General features: G+C 47.8%; 1 protein-coding gene across 3 annotated transcripts in view; it reads left to right on the forward strand.

The window, feature by feature from the left end:
- GRK5 (G protein-coupled receptor kinase 5) overlaps positions 1-27894 on the forward strand; it is a 648325-nt gene that overhangs the window by 349823 nt on the left and 270608 nt on the right. For all 3 annotated transcript variants that reach the window (XM_078643914.1, XM_078643917.1, XM_078643915.1), the window contains exon 4: positions 7294-7371. In XM_078643914.1, the coding sequence (XP_078500040.1) occupies positions 7294-7371 (78 nt within the window). The remainder of the gene's footprint in view (positions 1-7293; positions 7372-27894) is intronic.

Genomic DNA, 27894 nt, shown 5'->3' on the forward strand with positions numbered 1-27894 from the left:
TATACTCAGATGTGAGTCCCTTGCTCATTGCACCATCAGGATTCAGGCAAGCCGGGCGGAAGACGGCTGAAATGCCAGAAACCGGTCCCCGGAAGCCTGTTTCCTTCCCAGTGTAAGAATTGGCTTTTGTAGTCTGGTCTGCCCTGTTCCCATGATGCACTGGGCCAGGGACAGACTAATTTGCATACAGCCAGGTTCTGAAACTGGGATGGTGCAATGAGCTAAAAAACGGTGTTGGATCTAGCCCTGATCTCTTGACTGGGTGAGAGTATTCTGCTTAATTAAGAAACTCTATCCATCACCACCCCTTGTTGTAAATATTTTTGTCCACCCTAAGCGTGGAAGGGTATACTCAGATGTGAGTCCCTTGCTCATTGCACCATCAGGATTCAGGCAAGCCGGGCGGAAGACGGCTGAAATGCCAGAAACCGGTCCCCGGAAGCCTGTTTCCTTCCCAGTGTAAGAATTGGCTTTTGTAGTCTGGTCTGCCCTGTTCCCATGATGCACTGGGCCAGGGACAGACTAATTTGCATACAGCCAGGTTCTGAAACTGGGATGGTGCAATGAGCTAAAAAACGGTGTTGGATCTAGCCCTGATCTCTTGACTGGGTGAGAGTATTCTGCTTAATTCAGAAACTCTATCCATCACCACCCCTTGTTGTAAATATTTTTGTCCACCCTAAGCGTGGAAGGGTATACTCAGATGTGAGTCCCTTGCTCATTGCACCATCAGGATTCAGGCAAGCCGGGCGGAAGACGGCTGAAATGCCAGAAACCGGTCCCCGGAAGCCTGTTTCCTTCCCAGTGTAAGAATTGGCTTTTGTAGTCTGGTCTGCCCTGTTCCCATGATGCACTGGGCCAGGGACAGACTAATTTGCATACAGCCAGGTTCTGAAACTGGGATGGTGCAATGAGCTAAAAAACGGTGTTGGATCTAGCCCTGATCTCTTGACTGGGTGAGAGTATTCTTCTTAATTCAGAAACTCTGTCCATCACCACCCCTTGTTGTAAATATTTTTGTCCACCCTAAGCGTGGAAGGGTATACTCAGATGTGAGTCCCTTGCTCATTGCACCATCAGGATTCAGGCAAGCCGGGCGGAAGACGGCTGAAATGCCAGAAACCGGTCCCCGGAAGCCTGTTTCCTTCCCAGTGTAAGAATTGGCTTTTGTAGTCTGGTCTGCCCTGTTCCCATGATGCACTGGGCCAGGGACAGACTAATTTGCATACAGCCAGGTTCTGAAACTGGGATGGTGCAATGAGCTAAAAAACGGTGTTGGATCTAGCCCTGATCTCTTGACTGGGTGAGAGTATTCTGCTTAATTCAGAAACTCTGTCCATCACCACCCCTTGTTGTAAATATATCTGTGGGATCTGAGGCATGGGCTATTTCTGCTGTCAGGACGGCCGTTTCAAACGCTTCAATGGTCTCCCTTTGGTTCTTTTTGTGTCTAGTGATAGTGGAGATGGCATGTCATCTGATGACCGATTTATATGCCTCCCAGAGGATTGACGGTGAGTCAACTGACGACAGGTTTTCTTCAAAGTAGTGCGTGGTTGCAGTGTTTAATGCCTTTGCGATTTTGTGGTTTTTCAAATAGCCTGGATAAACCGGGTAGATTCTCTGCCGTCTCGTGGGTCGTGTTGTGTAGGTGAGTTGAACTGGGGAGTGGTCTGATATCCCTCTTGGTAGATGTTCTATGGTCGTTACCATTTCAGGAGGTATTGCTAGTGTTAACATATAGTCTATTCGGGAGAGACTGTTATGGGCTCCCGAGTGAAATGTGTAGTGGCAGTCAGTCGGGTGTTTAATCCTCCACATGTCCACCAGCCCCATTGCGTCTTGAAATTCTTTAAAGATTTGGCTTGGTCTGGTTGTTTCTCGAGGAGGTTGGCGATCTATTGCCGTGTTAAGTACTGCGTTAAAGTCGCCTCCCATGATCAGGTTCCCTTCAGGGAGTTCGAGTAGTAATTTCCCTAGATCTTGAAAGGCCCCTTGATGTAGTGTCGGGGGGATATATACTGATAGTATATTATATGTCCGTCCCTCCCATTGACAGGTGACTGCCGCAAAGCGCCCTTGATCGTCTGCCCATGTATGTTTGATTATCAATGGAGCACTCTTGTTGATGAGAATTCCGACCCCCCGGGAGCCGGATGAAAACTCCGCATGCGTGACCATTTTGAAGCCCCAACGATTCAGTGCCTTACTAGCCATGCCTGTCAGGTGTGTTTCCTGTAGTAGGACCATTGTGGGTGCCCTTCGTTTTAAATATTGCAGGACCAGTCCCCATTTAATTTTATGTCCCAGCCCGTTTACATTCCAGGAAATAATTGTCAGTGGGGGGGGGGATATAAATTTTTGCAACTGGGGATTAGGTTCCGATATATTGTTTTCCACCATAGTGTCCGGTGTGTAGGTGTATCCATAGTACTGTGGAGTGTGCCCGTGCCAAAGCCGATGTTAAGCTAATGCCTGGGGAGAAAGCTAGGGCGCTTAACATTCGTCCCATAGGGTGGGTGTAATGCTTATATAGAATGAGGAACGTCCGATGAGAGCCGGCTTCATTCGAGGCAATATGTCTGAATGTGTGTAGAAGAGTCAGAGTGTATGTGGCATGTATACATGAAAGAACTATCCAAGCCTGGAACATAGAACAAAAACAAACCAAACTCAGTATGTGCGAACCCCTTGCCCCCCTCCCTGCCTGGTGGATAAAGAACCTTCCACCTCCCCAACTGAGCAGAGTGCTTATAGTCCCAACTTATGAGTATTGTTCGTGGGGGTGAGACTTCTGTGTCCTTCGTCGAGTCCCTCTCTCCGAAAATACCATGCAGTGTCGTTTTAGATTAGGATTTCTTACCTGCATGAATCCCTGTGTCCGTGATCTGAGTCTTACCATGTTCGACCATCCACGACTGTGGTTAAGTAGTCTCTCATCTGTCTGGTATACCTCATGCCCTGCCAAAGAGTGCAATCAGATGTCCCAGTCAAATAAGCAGTAGCCACGGTGTCGGGTGGAGTCCGCAGTGTCCGCTGTGTGACGTCTCATGTCTATTCGGTCTCGTCGGTTGCCTGTGGGCTTCTATTTCCGCTGTTTCGCTGTGGGTCGCGATTCCTGGGTCCTCTAGCTGGTCTCCATCCCTCCAGCCAAAACTGGGCGTCCCGCAGCGATTCAAAAAACCATGTTTTTCCTTCCGATTCGACTCGTAGCTTTGCAGGAAAGATCATTGAGTATTTGAGTTCACGAACTCTCAGTTCTTTCTTTATATCCGTGAAGCCTCTCCTTTGTTGGGCCACTGCCGCTGTGTAATCTGGATAGAAATTAATTTCTGAATTATCAATTGTTATCGGGGGGCGTGTGCGTGCTGCTTGTAAAATAGCGTCCCGGTCCTTGAAGTTGAAGATTCGCGGCAAGATCGGACGGGGTGGAGCCCCCGGTTTGGGCTTTCCTCCGGGTACTCGGTGGGCTCGTTCCACTGAGAAATAGTTCAATAACCCCTTGGGTTTTAGCTGATTGTGTATGAGGTCCTCAACGTAGAGGTCTAGGGCTGGGCCGTCTGCCGTTTCTGGTACACCTATCAGGCGTACGTTTTGCGCCGTGAGCGGCCTTCCTGATCGTCAAGTTTAGCCCTCAGTGTGGCATTATCATCTTCTAGTTTTTGGACTCTACGCTGAAGGTCCGATGTGTCTCCCACGAGCCCGGTAGTTGTCTTCTCCACCTCCACGAGTCGGTCTAACATCTTCGCAAAATCTGCCCTTATCAGGGAGACGTCTGTAGATATTGTGCCCATTGAGGATTGCATCATCTTTAGTGTTGCCATCACATCTTGCAGGGTGACCTTTTCAGCGTCATTCGGTGCGCCATTGGGCTGGGGGTGGCGTCCGCTGTATTTCCCCTCTTGGATTGTCTGGTGGGTCTATGTGGTAGACGAATTTGTCTAGCTTTGAGGCCTGATGGCCTCTTGTCCCCCTGCCACTCATTATGTAGGCCACAGGATATGGTGCGCTGAGTGATTTTAGGGTTCGCCCAGAGTTAGTTCAGCGACTCGTCAAAGCAGTAAGTTCTTCACAGCAGTCACTGGGAGAGTAGGGCAGGGCGATCGTGTTCTGTAAGTGGGTAGATCGGGTGCTTTTAGCTGTGTTAGCAGCTGTTAGCGTCCTCCTGGGTTAGCCCTAACTCCTGCCCAGTGGTGTCGAGGTCGCCACTGTAGTAATCCTTAGGGTAGTAAATGTGGCGCTTTTCTTGGTCCATGCCCCTCCTTCTGCGGCCAGAGCGTTGCATCGGCCTATGGCTGGGATGGTACGTTATGGCGTCACTGCGACTTGTGGATATGCCGGACTCCAGTGGCCGAAGTTGGTGTCGTGTGTTACTCCCAAGGGATGTGCCCCTCCGTCTGTGGCCGAGATGCTGTGGTGGCCTGTGGTAGGATGGTCTGTTGGGGAGTCGCTGTGGCTTGTAGTTATGCCGTAGTCTAGGGACCGGTTGTGGCCACGTGTGTCACTCCGTCGCAGGCCCGTACCTGCCGGAGGCCGCCCTTCCCCACCGGTGCGCTGCTTGCTTTTTCTCCCCTCTAAGTGGAGAGTCGTATAGAGTCCAGCGGGGGGTTATTCTATGTCTGCTGAAGCTGTGGCAGCGCTGCGGGAGTGTAGCTCCGGGGCGTACCTGCGAGCTTTCGTGCGACGGCCTCCGCTTCAGGGTACTTGCCTCGCTGGGTCTTCCTCCCACTTTAGTCCCCGGCTCCTGGCGCCAAAGTAGGCCTCAGGGTTCACGTCGGTGTCGCTCCTCGAGTTTTCGGTGCACAGGGACACGGGTCGGTTCGTTGTGCACCGGAGGATCAGCCGTATCAGGTGGTGTGGTGCAGGAATTGCGGTGATGCGGATAAATGTGCGGATTTGATGAGGGAGGGCTCTTTAGTCACAGAGCTGTGTTATGCTGCGGCCATCTTGGCTGGTTGGTAGCCACGCCCCCGAGAACTGAACTGTTGAGTGATTTTTCATTGTTGTATGTATGAGAATATGACTTCCTGTGATTAGTCTTTTTTTCTCCAATATCTTTTGGGAGCTCCAGAAGCTTCATGTAATTTAGATGAATAAAACTTTGCTCTCAAAAAATGATCTTGCTTATGAATTTTATTTAAAGTTGAGGCATTGGTATCCTCCGGTTGAAACTAGGGCTCACATTTTTTAAACATACAAAATAGAACTTGTCCTGTCACCTGGAGAGCAGGCATATGTTGTCACAGCACCACTCCATGGAAATATATTCTTTTTGTGTTCTTACTTTTCCCTTGGATAAGATGTTACACATCACTGACAGATGTGCACTCTTATTGTATCTGGACAGGGTAAGATATTTACCTATTAGTGCCCAGCTCTTTGTTACGTATGGCACAACAGATATAGGTTAACGAATTTCAAAGACCACTGCTGGATCACTTTCGGCACCATCCATTATTGACGTCGGTGTTTGTTTTCAATACTTCACACCAAATTGAGAACCTCATTCTGTCTCCCCGATGGATCAATAATCATGTTACGTACTTTGGAGAACTTGAGCCTTGGATCTTTCCATAGTAGAGATGCTGTTTCCCTCATGATACGGGGTGCAGAGCTGTATGGTCTTATGGCATAAATATACTAAAAACAACTTGGAACCCTAAAAACTCGCTCCTCCTTTCAGGCTCCTTCCATCGCATAACTTTCCCACCATGCCCACTAGAAGCAGAGGTGTGAGATACGGCAGCACCCTCAAAGTAAAAATGCTGGAGTTCAGAAGGTGAATGAACAAAAAAGATGCCTTTAAATTTTGTTATTATTTTGTCACAGTTGGTGTGAGTTCAAAGACAGAGCTCAAGTATTAGGCTGTGTTTTCTGACAAACTGCTGCTTATTTTAACACTGACATTGTTATTTTCTTTTGGTACTCTGATTGCAAAGCTAGAGATTTTTATAACGTGAACTATCTAACAATTTTTCTGGGATAGAGGGAGTGTGAACAGAAAGCTTGTGTTTTTGTAACGCACAGCATCATTTAAGTAGCTGTAAATTGACTGTACAAATAATCTTAAATTGCACAAATGAGGCATATTGTTTGCAATTCTGACGTGAAATGGAAATAAAGACACTATACTGGGTGGTGTGCAAATATTAAATATTTTCTGAAACCAGATTTCTACAATTAGTTGTACACTGTATAGTGTTATCAGTAAAACTGCATGTCAGTGCGAATTTTGTGGCCATTCCAATGGAAAATGAGCAGTCTGTAAAGCAAAGTGTGGTTCCACACTATGCTGTAATAATTATTTGTGACTGTGTGCTCTAAAAATGTACCACCGGCTGCATACCACACACTTTACACTCTCCTGGTGAAAGGGCGTGGCTCCTTTGCCGTACTTGGATTTTTCACCATCTGTAGGACTTAAGTGATGTAACATTGATGGCAACACCCCCACCTTGAAAATCTTCACAGCTCTGTTAACTAATTTCCCCGATCAACTCCTGTGTCCACTACTCTCCAGCTGCCCCTGCATAGCTGGTATCATTATCTGTCACCTACTACTCAAGCTGAGATAGGAAAACTGTGCAGTTCCTGCGCTTTGAGTAAAGGTTGAGTTGGTGCCTGCATAATGAGGAGGCTCCCAAGTACAGCAGACAGAGTGCACTGCATTCTACCCAGAGTGGCAGAACGAAAGCTATCTTAGCATTTCACCTTTTTTTTAGACGGATATTTTAAGTACTGCCCAGTGCATCCCCATTGCTACAGACCAAGCATGCAAGGATTCTCATTGGCCAACAAAATATTCTTGTATACAGGACTGTGCTAAGGAGTGCAAACGTGCCGCTCTAAGTCACAGGGAACAACCCTACTAGTCGTGGTGGTGCTGTGATTGGGAATTCAAACCTAGTACTATGGAGAGCTATGACCAGTACTGCAACATGATGCCTTTATTCTTGAGCTCTTGAGTGCAAGCAAGCCTGCAATTCTGGAGAGCTGTTCATCAAAATTCAAAGGTATTCTTAGGTCTTAGAGCTAAAGTTACTGGATGCTGCATGCACCAAACACAGTTCCGTTTGGTGTACCCCAGACCCTCAAAACAGCAGATGTTGGAGGCATCTGAGATCTAGAAGCCGCGAGTTCTGAAAGGATAGGGTGCACTGCATGTTTTATGATCCTGACCTCGTCTAAGTGTTGTAAAGCCCTTGGGGTTACTGTGTCGTTTGTTACAATGAGCTGTACCATGCTTTATAAGTAGGTATCCTTATGATTTATTCAATTTTTATGTTGTTGTAGGCAGAATATGAAGTGACTCCAGACGAGAAGCTTGGTGAAAAAGGGAAAGAAATCATAATGAGATACCTAACTCCAGAGGTAAGAGATGTTGAATTCTCAGAACTTTTCCCACGCCACAATGAAAACAATGAACATGTTTCAGCTAAAGCATCATATTTTACATCTCTCCCTCCTCCTTATCACACCACACACAACTCTACAGCCTGTGCAGTGGGCATTTCCCTTGTCTCTATCAGTCTCATATTGGCTCAGTGTCCCTGTGTTTGAGTCTCATTGTCCATTGCAAATAATGAGTCTGTTTCATGGTTTCAGTGTAAGGTATTAGTGGTGTAAATAGAAAGTAGCCTCTCCTCGCTTTTTATTCTGTTACTGTATGGCATGTGTAGCCCTACTATTCTATGGCTGTCTTGTTCGGAAATGTACCAAATGTCTAGGTTACAGCCAAAAAAGGAAGACAAGAAAAGATGTGTTTATATGTAGTCACTGTGTTAAAGGACAGGTCTTAAAAATAGTCAGTAAAGTTGGTCTGTTTTGGGTAAATGCACTACCGCCTCTAATAACGCACTGCTAATTTGCGGTTCTCCCCATTGAAGTTAGAGACTGGGTCCGTTATGGTTGCAGTGTGGGGGTACTCATAACTGACCATTTTCAGTATTTGTATGCTTTATTTTAACTCAATCTTGTAGTCCTCTAACGTAGGATTGTAATGGAATATTTGTGAGATACTGGATGGACAAGTAGTGATTTCTGTACAGGTAAAATGACCCACAGATGTCATGTTGGCTCTCCCCAGATGTCATCTGTAGAGGAAGAATGAGACCGCTGGTTCTGATAATCGTGATCATGTAGAGATCCTGGAGATCCGTGGGTGTACATTTTTTCTGGGAAGTGAGGGAATTTCCTACCCCTCTGGATTGTGTCCTTATTCCTTTTTAGGATTAGAAACTAGAACCTGGACCCCCTTGGACTACAAAGCAGCAAAAATATTTGGAAGAGCGTGGATCTGTGGTTCTCTTGTCAGAATTGTGGATCCAACATCGCTGGCATAGCTACCAACATGTGAGAATCAAGCAGATACCCTGATCTTATTCGCACTTAAATGTTCGTATTGCTCTGGTAGGTCCAGTGTGTGTTTTCAGTTGTCCAACCAAAGGAAACGGGTAACTTCCTTAAAATCATAACATTTAGTTTGATTTTGAAATTGATATGGCCTGTTCAACCCGGGTAAACCAGAACTTGACTAACCTTCCAGAATTTGCTGTTATAAGACATGGTTAGTAGCAAGCTGAAGCCAGAAATCTCTGGTCAAGCACAACCCTCCATGTTGGGTCACAGCAAGGACTACCAAATGTAGATAGTGACGAAAAGTATGCAAAGTAATTTCTGTTTTGTTACAATTGTGACCCCCCTGTCTGCAGTGATTAACCATGGTACCCAACAATAAACTGTGACCAGACTACTCCACACAAGTGGCTTGTGAAGGTTATTGGGGAAGGGGAAATAGAAGGGTTGGCCGATTGGCCTGACTGCACCAGTTATAACTTATTGTTATGATTGCAAAGTACTTTATCATCGCTTGGTCAGGCGATATAAAACTTCATAAATAAATGACGTCCTCGGTCAACTATTTGAGGCTGTCACACCATAACAAGGGACAGAGTGTAAAGCTAAGGGCAGGGTGCCTTGGGAGAAATTATTTAATGACCCTTTTTGTGCTTTGTTGCACCTTGTAATGTGTTGGTGCATGTCAGATTACTTTTGATAACGCCTAAGCAATGACACACGTCTGTTAGAGCCATTAAGAGCATATATGCGTTGCAATAGGCAGTGCTGTGAGGAGACACCCAGTCTGGACTTTTAGGCAAGAACTTCTACATGGACAACAGGGTGGTAATAGGGTACCAGCGCACGACACCCATAATGCATCAGTGAACTTTATAGTATGACGTTGACCAGAGTCTCTTCAGCTTCTTGATTTAGACTTTATAGAATTCTAAAGGTAAAAACGCAGCACTTGTGTGGTTTAATAAATCCTGGTATATTTATTATTTTTCTTTAGGGCAGTCATATGTTGGCAGAACACCAAAATGTTTAAGCTGTTAGAGCAGTGTTTTTATTTGAGCGCCAGCACACTATTCATTTTGCATCAGTAATAAGTCTTGCACATGAGGTCCCTTCCTTGCTCTCTTGAAAGAGGGCAGCGATCCACAGTGGGACTAGGGTGACCAACTGGCATGGGTGCAAATTCAGGACGGTGAGTGTAAAAATTCAGGACAAACCTTTGGGGGAAAAAAATGTACGTTTTACAGACACAGAGGGCCTTTGGTGAGCCTTTGGTGAGCCAGCATCATTCATTGGCCTGTTAAATTGTAAATTGTTAGCCTAAAAATAGTTCCTTTCTCTTAAACTACAAAGTGGAATAAAAGTGTACTTTTTAAATTCTATTGCTTTATTAATTTGACATACGGGCTAGTTATATTGTATTCACTTTCTTTAACGTTCATGGGCTGTGTGTCTCCTAAAGCTTAGGCATTCCTATGCCTGGTGCCCTGGGCATAGATTGAGCCAGTCTGCCGAAAAGTAGGGTATAGGCGCCACCAACAATAAAGAAGAAAAAAACATAACAACTCAACTAACCATCAGGAACTTGTACATGGCAGAGTGACACACTAATTCAAACATCCTGGCAACTAGGTGGGTGGTGGTGTCCCCAACAAAGAAATGGGGAAAGCAGGTGACACAAATACTCATCCCGCAGGATGAGAACTATGCAGAAACGGGGAGTTGAGAATTAATGGGCAGAGTTCGGTTCCTGGAATGCGCTGGACTGACACTCCATAAAAAAAGAATTCTCAAACTAGAGGCTGTCCAGCCATCGCTGTCCTCCGGAGTGAACGCAAAATACTGTTTCTGTTGTTTGACAGTCAGGAACATCCCCAGCATTTATGGCACCCGACTCTGCAATGCAGGCACAGACACACCACATGCTGTAACTGCAGCATGGCCCATTGTCATTCTGTATGAGAGAAAAGTGACAGACAGAATGACAATGGGACTAATTGACAAGTCTGGGAGGAGCTGTGGAAGCCTCATCACTTGAAAGAAGTGCGAGCTGGCCCCCAAAAGTGACTGCTGTGAAACCCCTAAGGCTTCTCAAAGGGGGCATCATAGCCACGCTTCTCAAGGGGGTCATCCCTGCAAACGCCAGAATTACGGACAATAGGCGTCCTTAAAAAGAATTATAACGGACTAGATACTAAAATTACGGACCGTCCATGAAATTTACTGAAGGTTGGTCACCCTACAGTGGGACTGTCCTGATTAGGCCCAGACATAAGCATGGATGGTTAGTAACAGATCACGCCATGAGCCCAGGAGCAGTGGACTCTTGTTTTCAGCGCCTTGCGACCTTTGTGCTAAAGCTTGTTAGGTTTTTCCTAGGAAGAGGCCATGAATTGGCATAGAGCACGAAGGGTAAGTCCGCCTCCCAAGCCGTAGCTTTCACACTCCTTTATGATTTTTTGTATAACCCGGGTGGATGTCGGAACTCTTTACAACATTGCGGGGGAGGAGTACTGCTTCTGCAGAAAGTACCTTTCTGAGGAACGCATCTCTCTCGTGTGAACAAAGCCAAAAGAAGTGAATAGCGTCTTTTGGATTGGAACTTGTTCAAGAAAAGAGCAATGGAAGTATTGTAGTGTCTTACCTGCCCTGCCTCCCTCGTAGTTTGCTGACTCCTGTCACTCCCAGAGAATGTTGCTGCTCGGTTAACTTCCCACAGTGGGATTCCTCTGATATTTATTTCCCATAGTCAGTCTTACCTTGCCACCTATATTCGATCGTCTGCCCAACCAGTGCACACGTCAATAGAGAATTATCAAGGAGAAAGCCCCTGTCCCATGCCCACTGGCTCAGTGTTTTGTTCTATCACAGCCTAAACATGTATTCTGAAGAAGCATTGGTCAAGATTAGCTTCCTGAGTAAGAGGACACAAGCAAACCTGACCCCACTCTTCACCTTGAACCCTCGGTCCTTGCCTTTGAGTATTTAGACCTTACGACTTCTGAACCTTCCACCTTTCCAAGGACACTCAACTGGTGGAGACAACATGAGTCTAGTGCATGAACTCCATTGCCATGGTCAAGATGACATTTTACCAGAATTTTACAGAGCCTTCTGTAAGTCACTAAATTCTCCTGGTTTCTGTTGCTAGCACGGGCTCGATCATTAGGGCTTATTTTAAGAAAGTCAATAGTCAGTATATCAAGCAAGTTCCTATTCAACACAGTTACAAGTGATGAAATGTTCAAACTGAATTGAAAAGGATGAATTGTAATTAAACTATGAAAAAGGGTTGAACAGTATAGTATTTGTAATTAAACCAAAATCCATATGGCAAACCCCCAGTGTGAGTCTTTTTTTCCAAAAACATAGCTTGTGAAAGCAAAGATCAAGATTTCTGCAGCTCCGGTTTCCTCTGGCAATATTAGGATCTGCATAGTCTGTCTAGAGTAGAGACCAGGGTCTTCGATCAGCCGTCCTAATGATCTGCTTCCACATAATTCACATTGTAAACTGTAAGACAAAGGTTGCCTGCGTGAAATAATAATTCCAATTTGATCGGGGGTCCCCAACGTCAGTTGCACGAGCGGTTGCTGAAGCTTCATGCTGGCTAGCTGGACGGTTGCAGTGCCCTGTCAAGGGTTTATGCTTGTGCTGCTCTTTAGGTAGCCCTGAGTCCTGCTTCTGAGTGCCCGAATTCACCCTCCATGCCCACTGCTGGAAAGAGGCTGCCTGGAGAAGATGAACTAAGGGTGCTGGAGGTTTACCTCTTCCTAAAAATTAAGCTTTTTCTCATCTCCTGAGAAGCCATGTTTGTTGGATCTTCATGCTCTTGAGTTCTTAAGGGGTGCTGATAATTTCCTCCTGCACCTCAGTGGGGCTAATGGCTTCGGCAAACTGCTTAGTTTGCCCACCCTTTAGTCCTCATGAGGACCAATGAATTTACTTAGATGGTTCGAAACATTGACACTATTAATGTTAGAAACATTCAACAATAATTATGAAATTCACATTGCCTTGTGATAAAACCCATCATTGCGAAATATTCCTTTTTATTCACTTGTTCCATGATCACTCAAGGACTAAGCATAACTTGATTGACTGTTGCATATTTATTTTCATTAAATGTTTTGAAATCTATTTTATGACGCAGACCTATTTTACCCAAAATCTTTTTATTTGTACCCCGAATGGATTATTCATTAATCCATTAACTGTTTTAGGTTGTCTTTGTAATTGGTACCCTCTTGAACTTGTGATGTTGAATACTAGCATTGGAGGCCGGGATGCCTATGATGCAATTCAAACTGCAAGTTTTCTTGCTAGGAACAGATAACTGCAATTAGTCCACTGAGCTTCCTTATGGGACACTGCAGTTATCTCTGATGACAGCATTCTAATGCCAGCCCAGTGTCCATTTCTGCTAGGTCTGTACTGTTCTCCGTAAACAAAGTGATGACCGGTTCCAAAGATGCATCTAAACAAGTAAAAGCAGTAACAAGATCACTTCTTTCCCCAAGACTGATGCTGATGAGTTTGAGCTGGCCCGTTAAATGCTTGAGCTTCTATATTCCAATGCCAGGAGTGATTGACACCTTTCAGAATTTCAGCCTATGACTTGCTGGGAGCAGGAATCTGGCGAGGGCTCACTCGGACAGGAGGTTGCACTTGGGACTATCCAGAAATGGAAGGATGTGAATTATCTGAACTGTTGCAAAGAAAAAATTATATTTCTCCTGATAGGTTTTTATTAGATGAGGAAAAAGTTGGGTGACACTCGTTTCAGCTTAAAGGTGGAAGGTTGTTTGTCACCGTGCAGAAACGTAAGATACTCAGACAATCGCTGATGAAGCGTGCTAGTAAACAGTCAGTCAAATGCTTCCATGTTTGTTTATATTCTGATACGGTTAAGAACTTTTTGGGAGGGGGAACCTAAGGCAGCTATCAGCGGAGTAGGCGCTGTGGGAGCTAATAGCTAAGATAAATTATTTTAAATTAGCTTATTGAAACTTCTAAAAAACTCCCTTCTGATTCCATCTTTGGCAGCAAACGGCAGGTGGTGCTGAATTCTATGACCAGGGCTATTACTTGTCTGTCCAGGAGAGTCCATATTTGTTTAACTCTTCCGGAGATTCATTGACAGCCGGTACAAAAGCACATTTACTTTGAGAGTCCTTTTTAATCACACCTCAAACAATGACATATCACTTTGGCTGTGAGGACGAATGTAGTGCTCTTGAGGGCAAAGAGCCCGATTCAACTGGAAAATAGAGAGAGACTTCCTAAAAACGGCAGAAAATTCGGAATTTCTGAAAATATCAGTCTCTGAATGCATAGCAATCGGTGTTTATAATGAGATCTGATCACTGTAACCACGGCAGTAAGGTACATGCTAATCTCCAAACTCCCATCTAATTGCCCCATCAGCCAGTCCAATCCCGCCTCCTTCTCTAAAAAAAATTTGTAGATCTCTGCAAGAAGTGGTATCCCCCTCCTCTGACAGCAACCCCAGAATCTGGATATCGACAGCTTGTGAAATATATTCCAAATATTAATGTGAATCATTGATACCACTGCATAGTTTGAGATCATTGAAAGGGCATGCAGAAGTCTTGAAGCTGACAAAACACGCCAAAGTTGTTTGTTTGTTGAAAAAGCCAAAATTGGAGTTGTCCAAGCCTGAAAACCTTCAACCGATTTCTCTGCTCCCATTCCTATCCAGAATAATATGTCAACACTATTTTAACCCAATACCAGGAAGTCAGTTCAGTACTGGATCCCTCTCAAAATGGTTTCCGGCCATGGCACAGCACCGAGTCCGCTTTGCTGGCAGTTACAGAACAGCTGCAGACCTCTTTGGATGAGGGCAGAACCACAGCACCGATTCTGCTTGATCTGAGTGCAGCCTTCGACACTGTCTCACATAAGATCCTGCTCCACCGGCTGATGGAGATCAGTGTTGATGGCAAGGCCCTCTCCTGGTGCTTGGCTTTTCTGGCTGACCGGACCTTTCAAGTCATCGCCCCCCTTTTCTCCCCCCATACCCACCCATTAAGCAGAGGTGTCCCCAGGGGTCAGTATTGAGCCCTACTTTATTTAATGTCTACATCAGACCGTTGGCTCTGATGGCTAAAGCCCGGGGCATCTCTTTGGTGTCATACGCCGACGATACTCAGCTGGTGTTTACCTTCTCTAATAACCACAGCCAGGACTCAACGAAATTTCAGGAAGATCTAACCGCCATCTCTGACTGGATGGCTAACAGCTATCTGCAGTTGAATTCCACCAAATCTGGAATCCTCTTGGGGGGCAGGGACTCCCATTTCTGGGGCAACCAGTGGTGGCCTCCTGCTCTTGGTGCATCCCCCACTCTTGTCTAAATCTGTGGTCAAGAACTTGGGCGTATGGGTGGACAATGAGCTCTCCTGTAAGGCTCATGCTAAATCAGTGGCAAGCACCTGTTTCGGACTGTTACGTGGCCTAAAGCCTATTTTAGGTCTTTTCGATTCTCATACTCTGCAGTTGATTATCCAATTAACCATCATGGCTAGATTGGACTATTGCAATGTGCTACTCTTAGGATCCAACAAATCGGTGATCCAAAGGCTCCAACATGCCCAGAACGCTGCAGCCCGCGCTCTGTTTGCACTTCATAAACATTGTCACATTTCCGATCTCCACCCTGGCTACACTGGGTACCCATGGAACAGAGAATTCAATTGAAAGCTCTCTGTATCATTCATAAGATCTTTTCGGGCCTCTTCCCTGGGATTTTGTACGCTATGTGCTTCCTTTATGTAACCACCCATGCCTTGCGCTCAGCTGATCTGCATCTGGCATGAGTGCCTCGGATACGGAGGGCCAGAGCGGTGGCCGCTCGTTCAAGGCATTGGGACCTGCCCTCTGGAACTCCCTACCTTCTGTAGCATCACTAATCATTGGATTTTCAGAAGCATGGTGAAGACATGGCTCTTCTCCAATCGCTAAATTGCCTTTGCTTCCCACTATACTAGACAGTTAGCACTGGGACACCCCATTGCTGGGGCAGCCATGCGCTTTATAAATATTTTAACATAACATAACCATGTGTTTCTCCAGTCAGCCCCAAGACCTTTATCAGTTTGTGTATGTTTTTTTGCTGAGAACCAGCCTGCTTTGTCGCGGTCTGGACACTTAGTGGGGTATTAGATTTTTTAAAGGTGTGTGATTGGCCTTGTTGAGGTCTCTTAAAAGGGTTGAAGGAGCAAATTGAGAAGACCAATAAGTATTTGCAGCACTCAAGATTATTGATGACTTGCATTAATCGTGATTGTGAAGGAGTAGATGGTGAGCAATTTGACGTAGGCTGCAGCAGCTGCCTTTGAGATGAATGAGGAGAGATCTGCATCTTGCTGTGGATGATACTCCAAGATATCCAGCGAGTGTGGTAAGTCTCGTATGAGGAGGTGCAGTGTGAGTGAGATGGAGTAGAGTCGGCTCTCAGTATGGGGATAAGGGAAGTAGATAGCCTGTCTTTTGGCTTTGCTGAGCCTTAGGCAGTGCATAGTCCTGGATGGCAGTGAGGCAGTTGGTGATGAAGCACTGATGACTTGGTTGTTAATTGGCAAAGAGATGGTTTATGTCAAATGAAGATTTGTTACAGACACTGTATAGTGCCAAGACGCGGTGCCAATGAAGAGCCTTGGGGATGCCCTCAGGGAGATAAGAGCGCTTGATGGCATGGACCTCTGATACAGTGGGAAAGAAGTAAAGGGAACTATGTGAGTGAAGAGTTGTAGTATATTAATTCAAATAATGGAAAGTGGAAATGTTGTGGCTCAAAGTGTGAGCGGTTGTTGAGAGATGGAGCAGAATGCGAACAGAAGAGAGGCAGTTAAGGATGGCTTACTGAAGACGGTCTACTGGTGAGAACAGATCATTGAAGGGACAATGTGGCACAAGCATGAAGCCCTTCAGGGTTGACCTTGCCAGTCCCTCTCTGGCGAATGCTTGTGGCTTCTCCAGCTGAATGCAGGCCACTCCTCGGGTACACGTGCGAGGGAGGAGAGGACAGGCAAGGATAGTCTGCAGCTCTGCAGATTTCACTCGCTGTGCTCCACCGCCTGCTTGCTGGCTGCCAGCCCGGCAGGCTTCTGTCAAAGCTCCGGCTTGCTGTATTTTATAAAGCATCTGGCTGTGTTTTGTGGAAGGCATCTGTCGCTATTTTCTTTTAAAAGTTTGTTTTTTCTGGTTTGCATTGTTACTCTATAAAGCATATGCTAGATGAGCAGGAACGGCTGTTCTGTGACAGAAGCAGCACGAGAGACCGAGAAAGCTCCAAGTAATGCAGAGTGTAAACCTGTAAACAAACACTGTGTAAACGGTGAAAACCTACTCAAACCCTGGTAGTTTGCTTGGCACGTGTGAGCGTAAAGAGGGAGCTGCGTCATGCAGAGTAAAAGTATACATAAAGAAAGGTGGTTTGGTTCATTCCTTTATACCAGCAGAAATGGGAGGGACGAGTGGGGTAAAGCCACCTAGAAGCTTTTACTTTCTAACTTTCCGCGGTTGCCCCAAACATTTCTGAAAGCAGGTTTCGATTTAGTTAAAAAAACGTGTTGCATATGTTTCCAGCTATTGTGGTACCAGGTTGTTGTGGAAAATCACTCCTAAGTATATGACCTTTTGTGCAAGCCCTTTTGTGTACACGCTGTATACAAGCATGCGTGGGGGGGGGGACGTGGCCACGAGCTGAGCATGGGGGACGTGCTTTAGAGAAGCTCCGTCCACTGCCCGACATACCAGCGTAATATCCTGCTTCCCCTGTCCCCTGATCGCCCAAAACACCCCTGAGCTGCTGCGGAACCGGGGGGGATACCTATGCCGCCGACCGCTGCCGGTGAGGACCCCCTCAGAGACCGAACGCTCTGACTAACGGAGGTGAGGCCTGTCCTCCGTCTGGCGACCACGGCCCACAGTGGAAGCATTACGCCGCCGGCGCGGAGACCGACAACCCGCCTGCCTGTGGGCCCGGTATTGTGGAGCGGCACTAGCCGATCGTCGATCCCGCACTTCGCGGCCACCACGGAGCCGACATACCGGCCCGCCCTGCGGGACTGGCACCGGTGAGAGGAGAGGGTGCGGTCCTGGACAGTGGAGAAGCGAACCGGGAGTCTCCCGCGGCGGCGCCCGTGAGTCAAGAACGGCGCTGAGGCGAAGGTAACCACATCCACGCACAAGCAGGCACCGGGAGCAGAGCTGGGAGCCTGGCTGCAGGGACCTGGAGCGGAGAGGATGATCGGTGGCCCCGCGGACCGCTGCCTGCCTCACTGACTGCAACGTTGCCATAGGGGCCTAAGATAAGGAGCTAGCTGCCACCATTGCGCCCGCCATTTTGTTGCTGACGGCCTGGGTCACTACACGCGTCTCGGACAAGGAGGCTTACCGGGCCGCAGACACTGCCACAGCACCCGAAAACGCAGCGGCGTGACTCCGCCCGCTACGCCACCACCAGTAAGGCTAGCGGGGGGGGGAAATAGTGGTTGACTACTGGAGATAAGGGATTTTATCGGACGCATGGGCTGACCACATTGCTGCAAAGACTCGGGGCCCTTGTCTATGGTTGCTGGAGTATCAGTGCTAGATAGGAGCGCTGCCTAAGTGTGCAGCACACAGGCGACTGCAGTACACCCTAACCCTCTGGCACGCGGAAACAGCCGTCTACCTGGTCACTGCAGCAGGGCTAGACTTCCCACTGGCTGCCATGGGACGGAACAGGGCCAAGGCGCAGGACCCCGGTGCCAATGCGGACCTGCAGTCTACGGGATCGGAGGACCCACTGGCATCCTCAAACGCGGAGGTCGTCCCACCGACGGGCATGAACACTCAGGACGCTAAACTGGACCTAATCTTGGCTGAAATCAAGGCATCCAGGGAAGCGCTGGAACAACACATAGACACTATGGCGACAGGCCTCTCACTCTTACGAGCGGACCATACCAAACTAGCAGAGAAGGTGTCGGAACACAAGATAGCGCTGGATGACCTGATACCACACAAACTGTCCATTCTGCAAAGTTGGAAAGCATGGAAAAACAAATCAAGCTGATATGGGACAAGATGGACGACGCGGAAGGGCGCAACAGACGCAACAACATGCGAATTTTGGGAATTCCGGAGCGCAGCGAGGGGAGGAACCCCACTCAGTTCCTGGAGGACTGGTTGAAGCAGCTTGTAGGCCCTCAGGGCCTTACCCCGATGTACAGTGTCGAAAGGGCGCACAGGATGCCGGCGATACCGCCTAAACCGGGAGCACCACCGCGAGCGCTCATAGCGCGACTCTTACATTATAAGGACAGAGATTCCGTGCTGAGGGCTGCGAGAGAGAAGGCGCCACTGAGATACGAAGACAAGACCATCTCAGTGTATCCTGATTTTACCCCAGCGGTGCAGAGGGCCAGATCGTCGTTCTTAGGTGTGAAACGCAAACTACGGGATAGGCAACTTAAATACGCATTGCTGTTCCCAGCCAGGCTCAAAATAATACATGGCAACAAATCGCACTTCTTCGACTCTCCTGAGGAGGCGGCAGAATGGATGGAGGTAGCGGTCACACCTCCGAATACCCAAGATCCACTTGGAGATGCACGGAGCGGAGGACCCTCGCGCCGGGAGGAGAGAAACGCACCTGCTACGAATGTCGGTCGCAACGGGGGATCCTCGATCAACGGAGGAGCTGGACCAGACGGATCTCAGGAAACCGGACAGATAGAACACCTGACTGAGGCCGCACTGGCGGCGCATGATGCAAGAGTCAACTTGACAACAGCCACCCGCTCGACTACACCAACGGAAGTGTCGGACTCGGCTGATAGCCTACTTCTCTTTCCTAAGATAACAGCGCAGACGGCGAATGACCTGTGAACACAGCATCAGAAGACTCCGATTGGTAACGTATGACTTTCTGCAAGGGGCGATCGGGAATGGGACCCCCACTAGCCAAGGGCGGGGCACAACGTCGCCCACAGCTCTGGACTTGTGCAAGTGGACCCCTCTCCCCACAGCATACACATGTTTTATTTCCATCGTTGCCCACGTTGGGCGATTCAGTTTGGACCCCAGGGGTTTTTACTTGGGGACCTGAGAGTTGGGGAGTTATTTGTTAACTTGGCACTGGGGACATGGAGAATTATGATTCCACCGATGGTATTGTGGAAACCACTGACACTGGCTGATGCAACTAGAAATGGGGACTCTTACTGAGTATAAGATGTGCACCTGGAATGTCCGGGGCCTGGGATCCATCCATAAAAGACATAGACTGATGGCACAGCTCAACCGAAGGAACATTAAGATTTCCTGCCTCCAGGAAACTCATCTGAACACTGTGGAGGGTGGGAAACTGCTTAAAAAATGGAAAGGACAATTGTTTGCTACTGCTTATGGTGTGTTCTCCAGGGGGGCGGCGGTGTGGCTGCGAAACTCTGTCCCGTTTCAACTAGTAGAAAAGAGAATAGACACAGAGGGTCGATACGTATTTGTCCGTGGATTGCTAGATGGTACACCAGTGGTGGTCGGCAGTGTATACGCCCCCAACACTAGCCAGTCGGACTTTTTAACGAACATTATTAGGGTGCTGGCGGACTGGGCAGAATATAGTTGGCTAATAGGCGGGGATTTCAATGCTGTGATAGACATTGCATTGGATAGATCACACCCACCGTTGCAGGCCACGGAGAGCAGGAGACAAGCAGATGCGCTAACACGATGGGCTGTGGGTTGGGGACTGGCGGACGCCTGGAGAAGTAAACACTCGCTAAGTAGGGAGTACACCTTTTACTCACCACCGCACAGATTACACACTAGAATTGATCATGTTTTCTGCACTAACACACTGATGGGGGATGTAACTCTGGCGGAACATAGGGGTAAGACTCTATCGGACGACAACCCTGTGGAGATTACACTGCAATGGGGTAGGGCCCCGACTCCAATACCCACCTGGCGCCTATCGCCTGACCTCCTGGAAGACACGGTCTTCCGCGCAACCATTGCTGAAGCCATAACCTCCTACTTTGACACTAACACTGGCTCGGCTAGTTCCAGGCGAATGGAATGGGACGCTTTTAAAGTACAATTGTTTGACGGGATGACAACCCGCCCAGTCAAAACCCGGATCATCGAACATCGCAGCAATTTCCGCTGCAAGAAGACCCACACAAAAATGTGTAAACACTATGTTGATTCCAGCCACAATGAAGATTCTATGAAGTGGGTAGTGTTAGAATCCAGCCCACACTGCCCAAAAAATGCCCTCATGGGTACACCGACTGTCTACAGATAAACAGGGCCTTAACGAAGACATTCCCTGGCACTCACTTTAATCCATCCAGCTGTAGATTAGTGGACATTGGTTACTCCCCACCATCCCTTGCTTTTGCCTGTATATCTTATAAGGGCACACATCGAGTGCAATAGTGACACCTTACCTTACTTCATCATGTTGCTATCACCCCCCTCTCTGGGCCTAACTCACACTTTGCCTGTTGTTCCCTTCTACCAATACACCGGGGTCCGCACAACTATAAGACCAACAAGTGGCCATCATACTACTCCTGCCGCTGTCTACCCATTACGAGCCACTTGCCCATTACATCATGGCCGCCACACTTCGAACTGACACCGGGTCAGTTGGAAATTCTGATTTCCATATAGATACTCGTAGTGTACACTATTTTGATACACACGGGGTCCTCCCTTTCCTGCTTTCTCCCGAAGGTCCCCTACATTAAGGCCCTTTAGTATAAACCATTGGTGATTATTATCCCAAGAAAACAGCGCCCGTTTACCATTATAAGATGGCCGTCTCAATACCGGCTTCAATCACGTGACCTTGTCGAGTGGGCGGCGCCACGTCCCTGTACGCCGGGTAGGCTACCAGGTTAAAATACACCGACCGCAGAGCTCACTCATCTACTCGAGCTCGGCGGATATGGGTAGGTCTCCCCACGCGGACACTGGCGATTTGAGGTGAGTGACATCGCCCCAAGCGGGAGGAGGGAAGCTATAGCCTTGACCGACGAACACTTCCGTGTTCGTATTTTTAACCCTAAGGCGCCACTTATGTGCTTCCCTCCAGCTACAATTCATGGGCTCATCCCTGATGTTCTGCCCCGCCGATCCCTCATGTGGCAAGTAGTCCTTGACCAATAGGTAAGAAGGGAACGTGTGCTGTACCACTTCAGCGCATATTGAGTGTGAGTGAGTTGGGTGTCTGTCTGTTTGTTGCTTAGCCACAATATGGTTTTATTGGTGCCTTTACCACAAGAACTGCTCATTTAAATGATAATGGATGGGCAATACATCGCTCCTAGTATGCTGCATTTTAACCCTGGTTTTTAATTTCACTCCTTCACGCCACAGATCTGCTCACATTTATAGTGGTTGTGTGTGCACCAAACTATGCACGCTGCACACTCCACTTTCCCAGGCATGCAGTGGTTGTGCACAATAGTTCACAACAACGCCAGCATGCCACTACTTTTTCATGCCCTGGCAATAACGTGACTTGTTTTGGTTCAATGATATTACGTTTAACCATGTTTCCTTATCTTTTCTCTATGTATAGGCATAGGAGAATCCACTGAGGTAACATACACCACATACATGACACTAGCATGTTGTTGTTGTTTTTAGTTTTTTCCTTTCCCTCACTTTTGTAAAGGTCCTGATGAATCGCGGGTGACTTTACCCTCTGCGAGAAACATGTCGACCACCTCCACTTCTAGTCTCCTCTAGGATCACTTGAGTTAACCTGTTGACACCTAGCGAGCTAGCCCCACATTTTAGTTGCAGCCAGGGGACCCTCAGAATAAAGCTAATTCCGGTACCCCTTGCTACATTTTAATTTTCCCATCACAATAACACACCATCTTGCCCACACACCCCCACCTCACCATAAGGCTGTTGGATAAAAAGATCTCCGCCAAAGAGCCCCTCTTTGAGGTGAGCCCGTCGGGGGTTGCACCGCCTCCCCGACGAGGAGCAAACGCCGATGATGAAGCATGACACCCTTCTGGGTGTGTGAGGCAAATACATCCAACATAATGGATGCCCTTGGGTGTCACACGAACACCTTTGGTCGCGCCAGCTAAAAACTTCCCTTTCTCTCCATAGGAACAGTTCAGCAACCCCTCTTTTGCTTGCTCAGCACTAGATACGGACACAAGCTGTTACTGGACCTTCCACCCTCCTGAGTGGTAAACAGTGTCCGTTGATCAATTGATCACTTACCTTACCTCCCCTCCTTTTGATAAACGCTTTTAAAGTATCCATTAGAGGTGGGGCGATAAGTACACAAGTGGGTATGCGGAATATTGTGATGGACAAACTCCGGGAGGTAGAAGGGAAACTGGCTCTCCTCGAGAGCGAGGCCGCTGGCACGAACGTACCGTTCAAACCACTCCAAGAAGCGCACATTCAACATGCAGAACTGCTAGAAGAATTGCGCGTCCTGGATTATAGAGAGTACACATGCAGACAACACGCACAAGCTGAAAGAGCGGGGCCCCTGTTAGCACGTATGATACGGGATGACCCAGTGCGACTGCCAGTTATGGAGGTTACTGATCAGGGGGGATCCCCGACGAACACACAAATGGGTATTAACAACGCATTTCGGGAATACAAAGAGACCCTCTATGGCCCACACAGACCACTAACAGAAACAGTATTCGAGGAGTTCATAGAGGGGTTGGACCTGCCACATCTCACTACACATCAGAGCGAGGAATTGGCCCGCCCCCTTACGCTGGCGGAAATTCGCCAGGCCATACGTGCACTACCGCGAAATAAAACGCCGGGCACGGACGGTCTTCCAGCCGAATTTTACGGGGCTTTTATTGATCTCCTAGCCCCGCACCTCCTTGTGATGTACCGTGAAGCATTGCAAGCGCAGGGGCTACCGCAGACGTCACTCCAGGCCCTAATAGTGTCATTATTGAAGCCGGGTAGAAACAGCACGCACTTAGCTAACTATAGACCACTATCGTTATTAAACACAGACTATAAAATATTAAGCAAGATACTGGCAACAAGGCTAGCGCAGCATATACCTAGGCTTATACACACAGACCAATGCGGCTTTGTACCGGGCAGGAGCACTGCCATGAACCTGCGGAGGCTAAGTAAAAAATAATGCTAGGCGGCTCAGAGGCGCTGGAAAGGGAAGGTTGTATCTCTCTAGACCTGAAGCAGGCCTTCGACTCCATCAGGTGGGACTACATGTTGGCGACTCTTGCGCGATTCGGGATACCTCCCGCATATGTCGCATGGGTTAAATTATTGTACACCCGACCAACGGCCCGGGTCCGCACGAATAGGTGCATATCGACACAACTAGATATAGCCAGGGGTACCAGACAGGGGTGCCTGCTATCCCCACTGCTGTTCATACTAGCCTTAGAGCCGCTGCTCTGCAAACTCCGGGGACTAGCGCACCTCAGGGGCATATTTAGGGACGGAATACCACACATTGTATCGGCATATGCCGATGATATTATTCTATACATTGGGGACCTGAGAGGGGGACTGGACCCTTTCCCTAGCATATTCGAAACCTTCCGCTCGATATCAGGACTCTCTATAAGTGAACCGAAATCTCACGGGTTCTACTTCTCGACGACAGAGGCGGGAACACAAATGCCCTTTGCGCCACACACATTCCAAATGGCGGAAACGACCTTCCGCTACCTTGGGATACAGATCTATAGACATGCGAGGGATATGCTACATGGTAACCTGGGGAGAGCGATCACGGCGTTGAAATCGCAAGTGCAATTCTGGACGGCATTACCACTGTCAGTATCGGGCAGGGTGACTATCTCCAAAATGGTGGTACTCCCCCGACTACTTTATTACTTCACGAGCATGCCGTTCTTGATCCCCGTATCCACGTTCAAACTGCTGAATACCATTCTGACTGAACTGGTGTGGGGCACGGGAAGGCGACGGATTAGCCTAGCCAGACTACAGCCTCCCACCGTGGCAGGCGGCATGGGGGTACCGGACATGCAGGCCTACAACTTCGCCTGCCAGCTGCAATGGCTCGCCTATTGGGTGGCCGGAAGGAACCTACACGAAATCAATGTCACTGAGGCGGACTGGAACAGAGGGAGAGTACATGCCCTGTTGTTGCCAGGAGCGGACATCCCCAGATCGGCTCCTCCCCTACTTAAACTTGCGATAGCGTATTGGAGGAAGGCGGTGAGGTATACGTCCCGCACGACCTCCTATGCCCCCACGATTCCGCTACTCGGTCTCCCGGTGGGACTGAGGCCGCTTTAAAACCAAAGGCTACTGGAATGGAGGGAGGCTGGAATAACACAGGCCGGGGACCTCTTCACAGATGGTAAGGTCCTATCGTTTGAGGACTTTTGTGATACTCACCACACACGAGGCGGATCATTTCTATTACATGCCGGGGTACGCCAATATATCACGCAAATGTGGGCACCAAACGGGGCGGAACCGCCCACAAATCCGCTGGTCACAATGCAGTACCTCATGGGAACGGGCAGCCACCTCACAAGATGGCTAACACATGGCATACGAGAGGGCAGGGCCATCTCATTACAGACACTTAGGGATACTTGGGAAGGAGACGTAGGGAGGCTGTTCAGGGGCAAAGAATGGGACAGAATACTTGCTTTTTCGAAAAAAGTTTCGAGAAATCCGAAATTCAAATTCATACAACTAATGATACTGCACAGAGCATATCTGACACCAAGCCGAATTCACACGATGTTCCCTACCGCAGCGGATACGTGCCCCCGCTGTAGTGCGGAGAACGCCAATTTGATCCACATGTTCTGGGAATGCCCAAAACTGGGCCATTACTGGACGACAATACATAGTGCTCTAGCCAGACTGGTCCCCTCCAAGCCATACACCGCAATGGAATACACATTACTGGGGCTAGGCCCTGTGGAGCGACGAAGGAGTGCTGGCTCCCGCTTCACTGATCTGGCCCTGCTACTGGCGAAACGTACTTTAACAATGAAATGGAAGTCGTCTAGGCCACCTGACCCGGAGGTTTGGAGGGCGGAGGTGGTGAGATGGGGGAAAGCCGAAGGCATGACACTGCAACGGGAGAAGCGTAGAGGGCTACGGAAGAACCCCATATCGTTAGACTGGAACGCATTACTGGGATCGTTCGAGGCAGGAGAGGATGATACCTCTGATGACTCTGAGGCGTTATTAGGACAGCAGTAGAGTGACATCACCGGATTGCATTGCCTACTATTAGAGTGGGCTCCACACGGGTGTTGGAGGCTGTACATATATATAGGTGCACAGAATAGACACGATGTACACGGGACTTATGTAGGTATTCCCAGAAAGTTGTAACGGTCATAATGCAAGTATTATGCTCCAAGAAAGTGGAATGTATCGCACAATTACTGAATTATGCTCTACCTAGTGCCTAAGGTGGGAGGGGGTGGGGGGGGGGGGGGGGAGTTCTACGGGGAACGTTTCAATACGTCAACTGAAAATGTATAACTACTGCAAGAAATGGCAAACGTTTGCTAACCTGTACTGTAACATACACGAATGCGACTGCCGTGACATGATAAAACTTACTTATCCTGTTAATAAAAAGATTTTCAAAAAAAAAAATACAAGCATGCGTGGAGTCGTGGCTGAATGTAACCTCGATACATGCAGAAGCCATGCTGGGAACTACTTTGCTAGATCGTATTGTGGAAGGAGTATGCATATTAAAACTCACACAGGCCCATGCCAGAGCACTGTTGTAAATTGTGGATCTTTCTGTATGTAGTCTAGAAGCTTAATTATCTAGTTATACTCATGATCTTCATCCGGACAGCGGAGTCCGAGCACTATGTCCGACGCCCGGTGGAGCTGCTCTGTTCAACTATTGAGGAGATCGGCCTTGGTTCATTCCCTGATCGTCACCTACCCAGCCGGACTTTGGGCACAGTTTTTCTCCCTGTTTCGGCCCCCCCATCATATTTCTGTAACTCTGCTTTTTCCTTGTCTCTTATCTATCTGTTCCCATTTAGCACTTTTTCGTTCTTTGTCTACTTCCTTTGCTCCTATCCCCTCTCACCTGAATCTTTACCTTTGCCCGCTACATCGCCTAGCCCCTTGTCCTTTTGTGGCCTTTGACTTAGCACTCCTTCTCCCCTTATTGGGGAAAGATCCAATATATATACTCTGAAGTCTCAGGGAACCCACAGCGCCAAGGGAGCCACTCACAGTTGAGGTATGGTATGGCACCCCTTGCCAAAGCACTCCCTCTCCCCTTTTTGGGGAAGGATCCAGTTAGTAGGCCTTGGAGTTTCAGAGACCCCTCAGAGAGTCCACTGCGTTTAGGGAGCCTCTCGCAACAGAGATGGGGAAATAATACCACTTCCCCTGGGATCACAGCTTACTGGACTTTGGACGCAGCTTGGACTCGTCTACCGGTTTGTGTCCCTGTCACCCCCTTTCTCTTTCAATGCTGTGTCTCTAACCCTCCCTCCTCTTTCCCTCCTCCATTCTCTGTCTACTTTGCTGCTCTTACCCCCCCTCCCCGGACTCTCTCCCCATGCCTGCTTTTTCCCTTACGTAAATGTCCTTTTTGTCTGTCTTGACCTTACTTGTATCTATGTTGCCAGTCCCTAATAACTGTGTAACCTTTGTAACGATGTAACCTGCAATTATGGTCTGATACTGATGTAAAGCGCTCTGATAACTCCGGGTCTAGCCAGCGCTATATAAAACCTTTTAAATAAATAAAACAGAAAGGAGCATGTATAATTTATTTATCTAATTATTTAGGAGGTTTGTAATGTACTATATGTAACTTGTCCTTGCAATTACCTCAGAACGTAGCTATTGATAGGAAACCTCCCCAATCTGAAGGTCTGAGTAACATTCTAGGGCCTTTTTATTTATCAAAGAGAGTCTCCGGAGGATTTGTTGCAAAAGCATTGAAACTATCAGACATGGTGGGAAAAACAAGCTAGCTACTTGTCCCAAAATGATGACCTCGTGTATAATAAGTGTGGATCAAGAGCAAAACTTCTACACACTTCGATTGTTACAAGACAAACCAGCTTTGGAAAAGCCAATAGATCTCGCCTTGATTACCTACTAGCTTTGCCAACAGTGTTGCCAGATTTTGAAATCCGTACCCCGGTCCAAAAGCTGTCCAAGTTCAAAACCAAATTCAGCCAACACAGACCAGTATCAGCCCAAAAACCAGCCTAAAGTTGAAACCTTCAAAGAAAGCAAAAACAGCAGACAGGAAACAATCGTAACCATCGTTCTAATTTCTGTTCAATATACGGTAATGGGAGGAGTTTCAAAGGGAACCTATGCACTTCTGCAATCATCCAAATTCTATTAATAATTACTGATTTTGAGGATTGGTCCCCACTGTGACCCCTAAATGGCACTTCCATCACTACAAATCAAAATCTGGCACTGATGAATGAACTTTACAAGAGCATACTATAACCCATCTTAATTAAGATTAAGCCCAAGTCTGGAAAT

Source organism: Lissotriton helveticus, chromosome 5_1 (assembly GCF_964261635.1).
Source record: "Lissotriton helveticus chromosome 5_1, aLisHel1.1, whole genome shotgun sequence".
Lineage (NCBI taxonomy): Eukaryota > Metazoa > Chordata > Amphibia > Caudata > Salamandridae > Lissotriton > Lissotriton helveticus.